This window comes from Triticum aestivum, chromosome 3A (assembly GCF_018294505.1).
Source record: "Triticum aestivum cultivar Chinese Spring chromosome 3A, IWGSC CS RefSeq v2.1, whole genome shotgun sequence".
Classification (NCBI taxonomy): domain Eukaryota; kingdom Viridiplantae; phylum Streptophyta; class Magnoliopsida; order Poales; family Poaceae; genus Triticum; species Triticum aestivum.
The window spans coordinates 522,038,074-522,052,294 of NC_057800.1; the positions used below are offsets into that span (position 1 = coordinate 522,038,074).

General features: G+C 44.8%; 1 protein-coding gene across 1 annotated transcript; it reads left to right on the plus strand.

Annotated features, from left to right (window-relative positions):
• Window positions 1–3,964: 3,964 nt before the first annotated feature.
• On the plus strand, window positions 3,965–6,247 carry LOC123061998 (FBD-associated F-box protein At4g10400). Its single transcript, XM_044485293.1, has 3 exons — window positions 3,965–5,263; window positions 5,370–5,510; window positions 5,605–6,247. The coding sequence occupies exons 1-3, from the start codon at window positions 4,145–4,147 to the stop codon at window positions 5,989–5,991; spliced, it is 1,647 nt and encodes a 548-aa protein (XP_044341228.1). The 5' UTR covers window positions 3,965–4,144; the 3' UTR covers window positions 5,992–6,247.
• Window positions 6,248–14,221: the final 7,974 nt, after the last annotated feature.

The window sequence follows — 14,221 nt, forward strand, 5'->3', positions numbered from 1 at the left end:
TGATGACCGTAGTTTGAGGAGTTCATGTATTCACTAAGTGCTAATGCTTTGGTCCGGTTCTTTATTAAAAGGAGGCCTTAATATCCCTTAGTTTCCAATAGGACCCCACTGCCATGGAAGGGTAGGACAAAAGATGTCATGCAAGTTCTTTATTAAAAGGAGGCCTTAATATCCGTCAAGAGGTTTTCGCCAGGGGGACCTGATCTCACCGCATCTGTTTCTGTTATGCGGAGAGGGCCTCTCGTGTATGCTGCAAAACTATGATGGAGGTTGGATTGATAGGGGGATCAGAGTAAGCAATACTGCCTCGTGGATTTCCCATCTTTTATTTGCAGATGACTGTTTAATTTTCATGAAAGCTGACTCCAGGAGTGCCATAAGGCTGAATGAGATTTTGCATCAGTACAACATTGGCTCCGGACAAAATGCAAACAAGCTGAAAAGCTCCGTGTTTTTTAGCCCTAATAGTGGTTCGTCAGTTAAGATGGGAGTCAAGGCAACCTTACAAATACAAAGAGAAGCGATGTCAGAAAAATACCTTGGGCTCCCAACAGCTGCCAGAAGAATTATAGAGAAAAGTTTTGTACATATTAATGAAAGATCAAGGGCAAGGGTGCAAGGGTGATGCGAAAGAAAAATGTCATGTGCAGCAAGAGAAGTTATTTTGAAGTCTGTGGTCCAAGCTCTACCGGCCTACTCTATGAGTTGTTTCAAACTCACAAAAGGTTTGTGCAAGAAATTGACGACAAATATGTCAAAATATTGGTGGGCTGGATCACTTGACAAAAAAAGGAATGCATTGACAATCTTGGGATAAGATGTGCATGGAAAAGTCACAAGGAGGAATGGTATTCCGAGACTTGGAAACTTTCAATGATGCGATGCTAGCAAAACAAACATGGTGGTTACTTGAGAATCCTAATAGCTTGTGTGCACGTGTGCTTAAAGCACGGTACTTCCCTAACGAGGATTTTCTAACGGCGGGCTGCCCCGCTAGTGCCTCCAAGACATGGAAAGCAATTGTTAACAGGAGAGAGATGTTGAAGAGGGGACTCATCCGTCCGATTGGTAATGGAGATACCACCGAAGTGTGGCATGATCAATGGATAGATGGCACCATATCAATGAAACCGATGGGAGCTCTCAAGCCAAACTCAATATAATTAGTGTCGGACCTGATTGGCCCGATGTCAAATCAATGGGATACACAGCTCGTTCGGAGTATTTTCTACGCCCCGGATGCGGCAGCTATACTTGCTATGGCAAGACCGCGTACGGGAGGGGCGGATGTGTGGGCATGGGCAAGGGAAAAGTCCGGCCTCTTCACGGTCAGGTCGGCGTATAGACATGAGATGCAAGCTAAACTACAGCTGACTGAGACAGTTGGTTCATCTTCTGGTGAATCGGCCATGTGGAAGGCATTGTGGAAGATCAATGTGCTTCCAAATATTAGGGTGTTTTGGTGGTGCGTGCTAAAGAATTTCTTGCCATCCTATGGCGAGCTTCAGAGGAGGCATATTAAACAGCTACCGAACTGCTCGATGTGTGGACATGACAATGAGACGTTGTTTCACTCGTTGATGAAATGTGACCATGCAAGACGCTTTTGGGAGGCAGCAGAACGATTCTTTGGTATTGGCATACCACGATTACACCCACTGTCATGGTCTCGAGATCTACTAGATCAACGATTATACAAGAAGGAGGTGGCGGCTATTATGATCACCGTGATGTGGGCTGTGTGGCACTCCAGGAACAACTACACTCATGGCGAGTTAGTGTATCAGCCGGTTAAATCAATGGTGATTATTGAAGAGATTATCAGGGCACTTGAGATCCCTGAGAGGAAGAAGGCCCAAGCTACTGCCCTCCCGAGGTGGCTGCCACCAGAGGAGGGATGGATCAAGATCAATACCGATGGTGCTACGGACATGGGTCTACTACGTGGAGGAGCGGCCTTCATTGCTCGAGATCATTATGGAGCTCTCATTAGAGCTGGAGGATCACGATATGATGGGATCGCTGACCCGTTATCCATTGAGCTACTTGCATGTAGGGACGCGATCCTAATGGCACACGACATGGGCTTTCAGCAAGTGGTGTTGGAGACAGACTGTCAAGAAATCCAGTGGCTCTGGGAGGTACCTCAGAGGTCGACGTGTTTTCACCTCATTACGGAGATGAAGGAGATGTCTACTTTGTTTCACGGATTTAGGCTACGGTTTGCGTGTCGCCAGACTAATATGGCGGCACACCGTCTAGCTAGACACTCGTTAAAACTTTCTTTTTTTATGCACTTGTATGACACGATCCCTAGATGGCTGACTGATTGTTTGCAGTCAGACATGCTAACGCCTAATGAATAAAGAGCTGGAGGGCGTTTAGCTTCAAAAAAAAAAGACCCAACTGCACAAAGTGTTGTTGTCTACCCACATGGACTAGCATTAGTTAGAATGAACTAACATTACGGGAAAGAATTGTGCAGGCTGGGAGGTTTAAGCTCGTAAGATTTTGGGATTTTAAAAAAAGATAGGCGCCTAAGATTTTGGGAAGGAGGGAGTACCGATTTGATTTACATTGTTTCAAAATCAAGGAGTAGGTGTGTGGAGAGGAAAAAAGTACTTGAATACAATACTCCCACTGTTCACTTTTATAAGACCTTCAAGACATTTCAGACAGCATGTAAAGCAGTCTATTTTCAGTTGTCTGAAACGACTTATAAAAGTGAACGGAGGGAGTAATCTTAGGGTGTGTTTGGTTCGGGAACGAAGTGTAATGGAATGTCACGGTTTCATTCCAGTAGAATGGGTCGGTTCCGTCCTTATGTTTGGTAGTGACAATTTGAAGGAATGAAATGGTTACATTTTGATGTTTAGTTTGAGAGATGGAATAGAATAAGTTTATTTATCCCATCATTCATTGGAGTGAATTTCGGTCATAAAAAGGCATTGTGCAGCAGTGTGAGCATCAACGATTCAAAAACACTCTGTCAAAAACAAATCGCAGCTGATCTGATTGAACTCGATTTCAGTCAAACAAAGGCCATCCAAATAACAAACTCTGCATTTGATCTGAGTGCTACAAGCAAAAAATGCAGCTTGCTCGTCCAGCCTTGCTCCTCCAGTCCACAAGATCGACATCAGCCACCCAAATACAAAAGTCTGGATCAACAAAGCCACCCAACCGCAGCCTTGCTGCTTCATTTCTTTTTCTATCATGTGGCTGACGGGGTGAATTGCATGTTGCTCCTCCAGTTCTTTTTCCCGCACCGGGGCCGTCCAGCCGCTCAAGCTCGAGCTCGGCTGGCCTTCCAGTCGCACCACGCCACACGCACACACGTGTCTCCTCACGTACACAGAGACGCACCTCACCCCAGACTCCTTTCGCCAGATCCTTCGTCGAGGGAGAGATATGAGGGGCAGGAGACGCCGGCGAGGCTACACTTCCGATGAGGGGCAGAAGTCAGCGACGTAGCAGGCGTGATGCAAGCCGCACCTTCGATGAGCCAGACCTCGGCTGCGCGTCCGCCTCGGCCGCGCACAAGGGGGTGCCGTCGAGGATGGGGTGCAGCGGAGGAAGTGAAGGGGTTACGGCAGCCGGCCGCCGCCACGACCATCGAGGGAGAGAAGAGGGCAGAGGTCGTGGGTGGCTGGGGCGCGGGCTACGGGGTGGGTGAGTCGAGGAGAAGAGACACGAGCGAGTCGTTCCGCGTGGTCCGGTCGATTTGGAGGAATGCCCAAGTTCGGCATAAACAAGGAATATGCCGTTCCCTGAAACCGGTGGGTTCCAATTCCTTCCGCAATCTAAACACCAGAACTGGCTCTTGGGACGGCGTACCGTTTCGTTTCATGACAGAAACCAAACACACCCTTAGTCTGCAGTTCGGTGATGATCCAGGGAATCTGTACGTCGGAAGGTGGTTCGGCTGCAACTGCGGCTGCCTCCACTTCTTGGACGGCGTGGGTAGGTGGAGGCCACAGCTGTGCGACTAGAAGATCCAGCCGTTGGTTTCAGATGGACGACGCGGATTGGACCTGACAGCAGGATCTGCCAGACAGAAACCGTTACCTATGCAACGAGGATCCGGATCCGGCGAGGACGAAGTACCCAGTTCTTCCAGAACTCTCCATCCGATGGAGTAGGCATGTGCTGCGTCTACTCCCCCGCCACCGTCTCCACGACCTCGTCGCAGCGAGGTCAGATCGTGTCGTCGGATCGCTCGCCCTCCTACGCCGCCGACGCCCCGCTGCGCTCCGATGAGGGATTCGACGGCAGCGCGGCCAATCCCTCCCGCGCGAGGCGCGGGCGCGGCGGCGGAGATGGCGAGCCCCCGCCGCTTTCCCCGGCCCCGAGCGTGAACGCTGACGGGAAATTCGACGGCAGGGCGGCCAAACGCCGTCGCGCGGAGTCCGGCGGCGGTGTCGGCGTTGACGACGCGGCGGCTCAGGACCACGGGGACCGCATCGGCGAACTCCCGGACGCGATCCTGCTGTGCATCCTCTCCTACCTCCCGCTCCGCGACGCCGCCCGTTCGACGGCGCTCTCTTCGCGGTGGCGGCGCCTGTTTGATCAGTACCTCCTGGACTTCAACGCGTGCCAGCCGTTCCCGCCGGAGGCGGGCCGCGGCTGCGACTGGTTCATCCGCGCCGTCGAATCCATCCTCGCCTCGCGCCGCCACATCCCCATCCGCAGCTTCCGCTTCGTGATGTACGGGCAGGGATTCGTCAATCGCATGGGCGTCGTCAGCGGCTGGTTCCCCGTCCTCGCGACCTGCGGTGTCCGAGAAGTCGACGTCGACATGTTGTACACAGTCTATAGGCCGACCCTCCCCGCGTCGCTCCTCCAGCTCGCCTCCCTCGAAACCCTAAGAGTGTGCTTCTGCGATCTTCCGAAGGAAGCGGAGGTGGACGCGCTGCGGCTCCCCGCCCTCAAGACGCTCCGCCTGTCCAATGTCCGAACCTCCCAGGACGCCCTGCAGGCGATGCTTGCTCATTGCCCGTCCCTGGAGTGCGCAAAGCTCAAGAACATCACCGGGGTCAAGCAAATCCGCCTCCGGTCCAAGAGCCTGGTGCGGCTGTACGGCGACTTGGGCGACTTGAGTGAGCTCGTTGTCGAGGATGCCCCGAGCCTTGAAGAACTGGTGGGCATCCATTTGCCGAGCGGCAGAGCAACGGTGAAAATTGTTTCCGCCCCCAAGCTGCAGGTGCTGGGATACTTGGGGAAGAACGTCGGGCCTCTCGTGCTGCGTGATACCGTTTTCGATGTAAATGCTTTGCCTTTTTCTACTGTTTGTTGCAGCTAAAACTCGGATGATATTTGCTTTGAAAGCAAGTATCTTTGCTTCCTATGACATGTTTTGCATATTGCAGGGAGGCATCTTGCAGTCCACTACCCTGATGTGCAGCGTGAAGACCTTGGCCATCCAAGTGCCCTTCTCAGAGAAGGGACGTACCACCTTCGTTGCTCAGTTGCTCAAATGCTTCCCATGCCTTGAGGAGCTCCATGTCGAGGTAACCATTGCAGCTCAGCTCTCCTTAACCCCCAATCTACTTAGCTCTACCATCATACCATGCATTATTTGTTAATCATGGTCGACGTTTGCAGGCAGACAGTCGATCAATTTCACAGCGGGTTACTCCTGAATCATGGGACACGACAACTTCTATCCCGTGCATCGAGCATTCGCTCAACAAATTGGTGTTCGAGGATTTTGGAGGAGAAATGTGCCAGTGGGGCTTTCTGACTTTTATGCTTGAGATGGCTAAAACTCTTGAGGTCGTCGAGCTCTACTGTTTGAAAGGCGAAGACTGTGCCAGTAGACTAATAAACATTCTAAGCAGCATAAATAGAGTCTGCCAGGACATGGAGTTCCTCTTCTTCACAAGTTGTGAGCCAGTCAATGGTCTCTACTTGTGCCATTGCTGTCCCCGGCGGTGCCAGAATGAAAACAGAGCTTCGCTGATGGATACTCTGAAGCACCAGAAAAAATAGAAGGTGATTGCAATCTGAAAATCCATGTTGTCGTCGGATGCGCGTAAGTTGTGATCTTGTGTCAGAATCCGAGAACTGTTCATTTTAGTTTACTGGAATAGAAAAAGAATCTGCAGGCTGGATTGGCTGTACCGTAGCAGGCTGGTTGGCTGGAACTATTTTTGTTAGAACACAATTAGCTGGACTTCTTGTTGGATGTGTATCGCTGGTACTGTTTATAATATAATCATAGCATAATGGTTTAGCATTTTGGTAACTTTGCACCGTAGTTCAAGTTCATCTCCGACATTTGAATTTTCGAGGCCATGGCGTTCGAAATTAGAATTGCACGGAAAGTGCACCATGGAGAAAACGAGTGAATGCTATGCCTTTTGTCCCTCAACTTGTCGCGTTGCACAAATTTGATCCCAGACTTTGATTATGTAGTATACTACTCCCTCCGTTCTAAATTACTTGTCGCAGGTATGGATGTATCTAGATGTATTTTAGTTTTAGATACATCCATTTCTGTGACGAGTAATTTGAAACGGAGGGAGTAGATGATCATGCGCGCTCTGCCGCACGAGGGACATGTACGTTTGATACCCTCTAGTCTATGCGTAGCTTTTCGATCGAATCAGGGCGTATAATACGGAGTTTAATTTCAGATTGGTTATTCGCGTGTGATATGTGGTTACAGTTATTCTATCTATGTTGTGCCCGTGGTGTTATTGCCTGAACATGCGCTCCTATACATGTCAGCAGGATAATTTCTTCTTTGCTAGCGTGTTGGGCCAGCGCGTGGTAGCTATGAATGGATTGCTTGCCTTGGTGCTCATCATCGATCCCTGGGGAGATTCTAGCTTCCATGGATTACGGCTGTTGTGTTGTTATGTTACCATTCTCCACTTTCACCTGTAGCTGTTGATCACACGCTCAGAAATATGTTTCTGTCTTATCTCGTTTGACAGATAATGGATATTCTACACTAAAAAGACAATGGGATAATCAAACACGAAAGACTTTTTAAAAAATGAATCAATATATTACTGGCCATAACGCTTTGATCAGCCTATGGAACAAAAAATTTGAAATGAACTCGTTTTCGGGCAGGGCTATGTAAACTTAGCAAGCACACATAATTATATATGACCTGACCGTAGAGTCTCCATTTGATCATGTGACTTGTATGTCATCACTCTAGACCATGAATAAAAGTATTTGCAGACAAAGATTGTTGAAAATTATTACATTTTACCTGGAGTGGCAATAGATAACCAGGAGCTCGATGGCTACCAAGGTTACATAAATCAAAATAATAGTACACGGAGGCAATTTCTTGTCAAAATCCCTTTGAGTAAAAGAATTGCTACTTCTATGATATATTATTGATTATAAAAATGCAGAGGCATTTAATCTGTTATGCTTCTATACATGAGGGTAACGGAGAAAAGTCAGTACTCACTCTTGAAACCAATATATTCAGGTTCGATCTTCTCACGGGATGAGGACTCCAGGGAAACACATCCATGTAGTAATATGGTAAAGATATATCATCACAGTATTGATCCAGAGAGTCCACCTGCACCAAGCTGCCTGCACGTATATTAGGCGGGGTCTGTTCCTCATATGACTGATAGTTTTGACGCAAATCATGCAGTGACGGTTCACCAGCCACACATCAAGAGAACCCAGACTCTGCTTTAGGGCATTCCCCACACTCCCCTGCAGATAATCTCCATGTATAATTAGGCAACTGATATTGCCATTGTTCATGCTTTCAGTTGCCTCACCAATGTTCAGCTCAGTGTAAGAAATATCAGGTATGGCTACATTATGGGCATAAGAGAACATGTTCGTTGGTATGAATTGATTACCATATTGGCTAGTAACCATATTATCAAATATTGCTCTTGTATATCCTCGCGTTTAACTTCACTCAAATCAGATCGGTCTAGGAACTGATTACACAGTGCATCTGCAGTAGAGATCAAATGAACGATGGCTTCTTTATACTTAGATGATGCAAGTAATATATAATGCCAAAGGGAAATTTGACATACAATTATTTTTTGGTTGCCCCAGCCCTCTATGTGGCTCTCTGCTTTGGCATGTTTTTGGCCAAAGTACATTTGCTCACCAACGTATGAACACTTTCATCTAAAAAAATGTATGAACCCTTCACAGAACTTCGCATGGACATTCATTTGTTTACTCAACAATATTTATGTGGACTATGGTTCAATGTGTCCCTTGGTAAAGGTTGGTTATCATGATTTTCGTTCCTAGTGTTGCCAAATAAATTAGCAAAGAAATAGTAATAGAGGATAAATATTTAGTGTCATCTTTGAGATTCTTATCATTGCCAAGCAAACTATCTGCTATAGTGAGGGTCTATATGTGAGTAGTTTGACCATAACCCTTCCTCCAAATTTTGTGTCCACTGATAGAGCAACTGCTTAACAATGATTATGCCCAGAAGTAGTTCTTGTAAAAATATATGCTGAAATGAGAAGCTCGGTCTACCTACATGGCTTTCAAATGAATTTTCAAAACGTATAGCATCCACCTGCAGCTCTAATGCAACCTTAATTGGCCAACATTTGACACCCATGAGGCCAGGATCCACCTCTTTGTGTGTAAAATCACGTTGTTTACAAAGGAAACATCCATGAATAAGCAACCACCTGGAGCCTTCCACTGGATTTGTCAAAATTAATAGGCCAAACTAAGTAAAGAAGACAAATAAAAATACTATATGAACCACAAAATCACCTCTGACCAACGCCAACATTAGCACATATCACCATTCCCAAAACCTATGTTGGGCAGCGGCAACAAGGTCGTCCCAACAGAGCGGCATCACCATCGATGGCCATTACCTCCCTTCCAGCCAGCAGCCACGTCTCTCCGCATTGTCATCCTCCGCAGCATCCCTTACAGACGCGGCCCCTGGGTCTCCACCACGTGAGACGGGCCACCGCATGATCTCTTCCCCCATCGCGCGAGATGCCGCCTCCAATCTCACCAGCTGTCGCTGCTCAGATAGAGGAAGGGAGAGGGAATTGTGATGCATCGAGGAGGGGCGGTAGCGACGACTTGGATGGGCACATGCGTGAGGTGGGGGTGAAGAGAGGAACGTTGAGGAGGAGGGGCGGCGGCCACGACAAGATGAGTTGGGGCGAGACTGGACATAAACCGACCCATCGAGCATGGCCTACTGATACGTCTCCAATGTATCTACTTTTCCAAACACTTTTTCCCTTATTTTGGACTCTAACTTGCATGATTTGAATGGAACTAACCCGGAGTGACGTTGTTTTCAGCAGAACTGCCATGGTGTTATTTTTGTGCAAAAATAAAAGTTCTCGGAATGACCTGAAAATCCACGGAGACACGTTTTGGAATTAATGAAAAATATTGTGAAAGAATCAACATCAGGGGCCCCACACACCCTGTCCACGAGGGTGCAGGGCGCACCACCCCTAGGGCGCGCCCCCTGCCTCGTGGGCCCCCTGGGACTCCACCGACCTCAAACCCAACTCCACATATTCACTTTCGGGGAGAAAAAAAATCAGAGGGAAGCATTCATCGCATTTGACGATACGGAGCCGCCGCCAAGCCCTAATATTCCTCGGAAGGGCTGATCTGGAGTCCGTTCGGGGCTCCGGAGGGGGGAATCCGTCGCCATCGTCATCATCAACCATCCTCCATCACCAATTTCATGATGCTCACCGTCGTGCGTGAGTAATCTCATCGTAGGCTTGCTGGACGGTGATGGGTTGGATGAGATTTACCATGTAATCGAGTTAGTTTTGTTAGGGTTTGATCCCTAGTATCCATTATGTTCTAAGATTAATGTTGCTATGACTTTTCTATGCTTAATGCTTGTCACTAGGGCCCGAGTGCCATGATTTGAGATCTGAACCAATTATGTTTTCATGAATATATGTGAGCTCTTGATCCTATCTTGCAAGTCAATAGTCACCTACTATGTGTTATTATCCGGCAACCCCGAAGTGACAATAATCGGGACCACTCCCGGTGATGACCGTAGTTTGAGGAGTTCATGTATTCACTAAGTGTTAATGCTTTGGTCCGATAATCTATTAAAAGTTGGCCTTAACATCCCTTAGTTTCCAATAGGACCCCGCTGCCACGGGAGGGTAGGACAAAAGATGTCATGCAAGTTCTTTTCCATAAGCAGGTATGACTATATTCGGAATACATGCCTATATTACATTGATGAACTGGAGTTAGTTCTGTGTCAGCCTATGTTATAACTGTTGCATGAGGAATCGCATCCGACATAATTATCCACATTGATCCATTGCCTACGAGCTTTTCACTTATTGATCTTTGCTTAGTACTTTTCCGTTGCCACTGTTACAATTGCTACAAAAACTACTACTATTACTTTTGCTACAGTTACCGTTACTTCCATACTACTTTGCTACTAAATATTTTGCTGCAGATATTAAGTCTTTCAGGTGTGGTTGAATCGACAGCTCAACTGCTAATACTTGAGAATATTCTTTGGCTCCCCTTGTGTCAAATCAATAAATTTGGGTTGAATACTCTACCCTCGAAAACTGTTGCGATCCCCTATACTTGTGGGTTATCAAGACTATTTTCTAGCGTCGTTGTCGGGGAGCATAGTTCTATTCTTTGAGTCACTTGGGATTTATATCTGTTGATCACTATGAGGAACTTGAAAGATGAAACAACCAAGATTTTTTCCTCAACTACAAGGGGAGGTAAGGAACTGCCATCTAGCTCTACACTTGATTCACCTTCTATTAAGAGTAAATTTGCGACACCTACACATGTTATTGATTCTGATATGTCGCATGTTATTGATGATGCCACTTCTGCTATGCATGATGCTTATGATGAAACTACTTCTATGCTTGATAATACTGTGCCATTAGGTGAATTTCTTGATTAACAACTTGCTAGGGTTAGAGAGAATGAAATTATTGAAACAGATAATATTGATGAAAGTGATGATGAAGATTCTCCCCCTAGATATGAATTGCCTGATGTGCCTGAGGGTTATGTTATGGATGAAGAAACTGCTAGAGACCTTTTTTCTTGCAAAGATAGATATGATCTTAAGAAACTGGTAGCTAAGCTAAAAGAAAAGTCTTTGAATGCTACAATGAAATATGACCCTGCTTTTGCTACTTCACCTATCTGTATTTCTGATAAGGATTATGATTTCTCTGTCGATCCTGAGTTAATTACTTTGGTTGAATCTGATCCTTTTCATGGCTATGAATTTGAAACTATTGTGGCACATCTTACTAAATTGAATGATATAGCCACCCTATTCACTCATGAGGAAAAAATTCGTTACTGCTATATCCTTAAGTTATTTCCGTTCTCATTAAAGGGTGATGCTAAAACATGGTTTAATTCTCTTGATCCTGGTTGTGTGCGTAGTCCCCAGGATATGATTTATTACTTCTCTGCTAAATATTTCCCCGCTCATAAGAAACAAGCTGCTTGAAAGGAAATATATAATTTTGTGCAAATTGAAGAAGAGAGTCTCCCACAAGCTTGGGGAGGCTTCTCCGATTACTTAATGCTTTGCCTGATCATCCTCTCAAGAAAAATGAAATACTTGATATCTTTTATAATGGACTAACTAATGCTTCGAGAGAGCACCTGGATAGTTGTGTTGGTTGTGTTTTCACGGAAAGAACTGTTGCAAGCTGAATTGCTATTGAATAATATATTGAGTAATGATAATGATTGGATACTTCATGAACCAACTCCTAAGCCAACTCCAAGGAAAAGGGGTATTCTATTTCTCAGTCTTGAAGGTATGCAAGAGACAAAGAAATCTATGAAAGAAAGGGTATTAAAGCTGAAGATGTTAAGAATTTACCACCTATTGAAGAAATATATGGTCTTAATAACCCGACACGGGTAGTAAAGGTAAATTCTCTCTATAGATTTGATGAAGGTGATATTCCTCGTAATAAGTCTGCTAGCCAATGCTTGGATGAGTTTCATAATTTTATTGTTAAACAAGAAAACTTCAATGCTTATGTTGGTAGACAATTGAAACATAATGCTTATATGGTTGAACACTTGAGTGGTTATATGTCTAGAGTTAAAGGTGACCTTAAACTTATTAGTAAACATGCTTCTATGGTTACCACTCGGGTAGAACAAGTGCTTAAAGCGCAAGATGATTTGCTTAATGAATTAAATAATAAGAAAAATGATAATGTTGTTAGAGTTATGACTAGAGGGGGTAAAATGACTCAGGAACCTTTGTATACTGAGGGCCACCCTAAGAGAGTGGAGCAAGATTCTCAGAGAACTAATGTTGATGCACCTAGTCCTTCTAAGAAGAAGAAAAAGAAAAATGATAGGACTTTACATGCTTTTAGTGAACCTGTTGTTGACACACCTGAGAATCCCAATTATATTTCTATTTCTGATGCTGAAACACAACCTAGTAATAAACATGAACCTAGTGATAATGAGGATGTTCATGTTGATGCTCAACCTAGCAATAACAATGATGTAGAGATTGAACCTCCTCTTCATCTTGATAACTCATAATCAAAGAATCAACGTTATGATAAGAGAGACTTCGTCGCTAGGAAGCACGGTAAAGAAAGAGAACCATGGGTTCAGAAACCCATGCCCTTTCCTCCTAAACCATCCAAGAAAAAGGATGATGAGGATTTTGAGCACTTTGATGAAATGATTAGACCTATCTTTTTGTGTATGCGTTTGGCTGATATGCTTAAAATGAATCCTTATGCTAAGTATATGAAAGATATTGTTACAAATAAAAGAAAGATACCAGAAGCTGAAATTTCCACCATGCTTGCCAAATATACTTTTAAAGGTGGAATACCAAAGAAACTAGGAGATCCAGGAGTACCAACTATACCATGCTCCATTAAAAGAAACTATATTAAAACTGCTTTATGTGATCTTGGAGCCGGTGTTAGTGTTATGCCTCTCTCTTTATATCTTAGACTTGATTTGAATAAGTTGACACCTACTGAAATATCTTTGGAAATGGCCAATAAATCAACTGCTATACCTGTCAGTATTTGTGAGGATGTGCCTGTTGTGGTTGCAAACGTTACTATTTTAACGGACTTTGTTATCCTTGATATTCCCGAGGACGAGTATGTCGATTATCCTTGGTAGACCCTTTTTTAATGCTGCAGGGGCTGTTATTGATTGCAACAAAGGCAATGTCACTTTTCATGTTAATGGTAATGAGCATGCAGTACACTTTCCGAGGAAACAACCTCAAGTACACTTTCCGAGGAAACAACCTCAAGTACACAGTATCAATTCTATTGGAAAAATTTCAACGATTACTATTGGAGGTTTTGAATTCCCTCTTCCTACTGTCAAGAAGAAATATGATATTCTTATTGTTGGGGACATGCATATCCCCGTTGAGGTAACCTAGTGTTATTCGAAAATTCTTCGGTTTCATATTATTCAGAAAGAGTTTGTTAACAAGACTTGATCAACCTTGTTAGTGGATTCCTTTTGATGATCATGAGATGGATGAAGTTAGAAAGCACAACTCTGTGTACCCTCCTTTTACTTTCTGTTATTTAGATTAAATAAAGCAAAAATAGTATTTTCTGTCTGTTTTCTGAATTATCCTTGCAATAAAAATACCCCGAAAATAGAAGTTCTCCAAATGTCATGAAAATGAAATATGATTTTTATAGAATATTTAAGAATTTCTGGCACTAAGAACACACCAGGGGGGCACCATTTGGCCACAAGGGCACAGGGCGCGTTCCCTGCCTCGTGGGCCTCACATGGACCCCCTCCACTTATTCCAGCACACACTCACTTTGTCTTCCTCCCGAAAAAAAATCCTCCCATAGCTCAAACCCGTGTTCGAGCTCATCTTCCTGCCATTTTCAATCTATTTGCTCAAAGCTCCATTCACAAAACTGTTTTGGGGGATTGTTCTTCGGCATGTGACTCCTACAAAGGTCCAATTAGTTTTTGTTCTAGTGCTTTATTTATTGCAAATTTTTGCTGCTAAGGTGACCCTGTTCTTGAGCATGCATGTCAAATTTATATGGTCCAAAGTCGTTTTAATGCATGATATAGCCTATAGGCACTTGTGGGATTAGTTGCTATCAATCTTGTTGAGTTTGGTTTCACTTTTATTTTGAGTCACTAAAATTTCAGAAATTTTTCAGAGAAAGAATAATGCATAGGAAAATGTACCAAGGTGGTTCCT

Coding starts and splice junctions, on each gene's coding strand:
- LOC123061998 (XM_044485293.1), top strand. CDS start 4,145: ATGTGCTGCGTCTACTCCCCCGCCACCGTCTCCACGACCTCGTCGCAG. Junction 5,264..5,369: donor TGCGTGATACCGTTTTCGAT/GTAAATGCTTTG, acceptor TGCATATTGCAG/GGAGGCATCTTGCAGTCCAC. Junction 5,511..5,604: donor TTGAGGAGCTCCATGTCGAG/GTAACCATTGCA, acceptor CGACGTTTGCAG/GCAGACAGTCGATCAATTTC.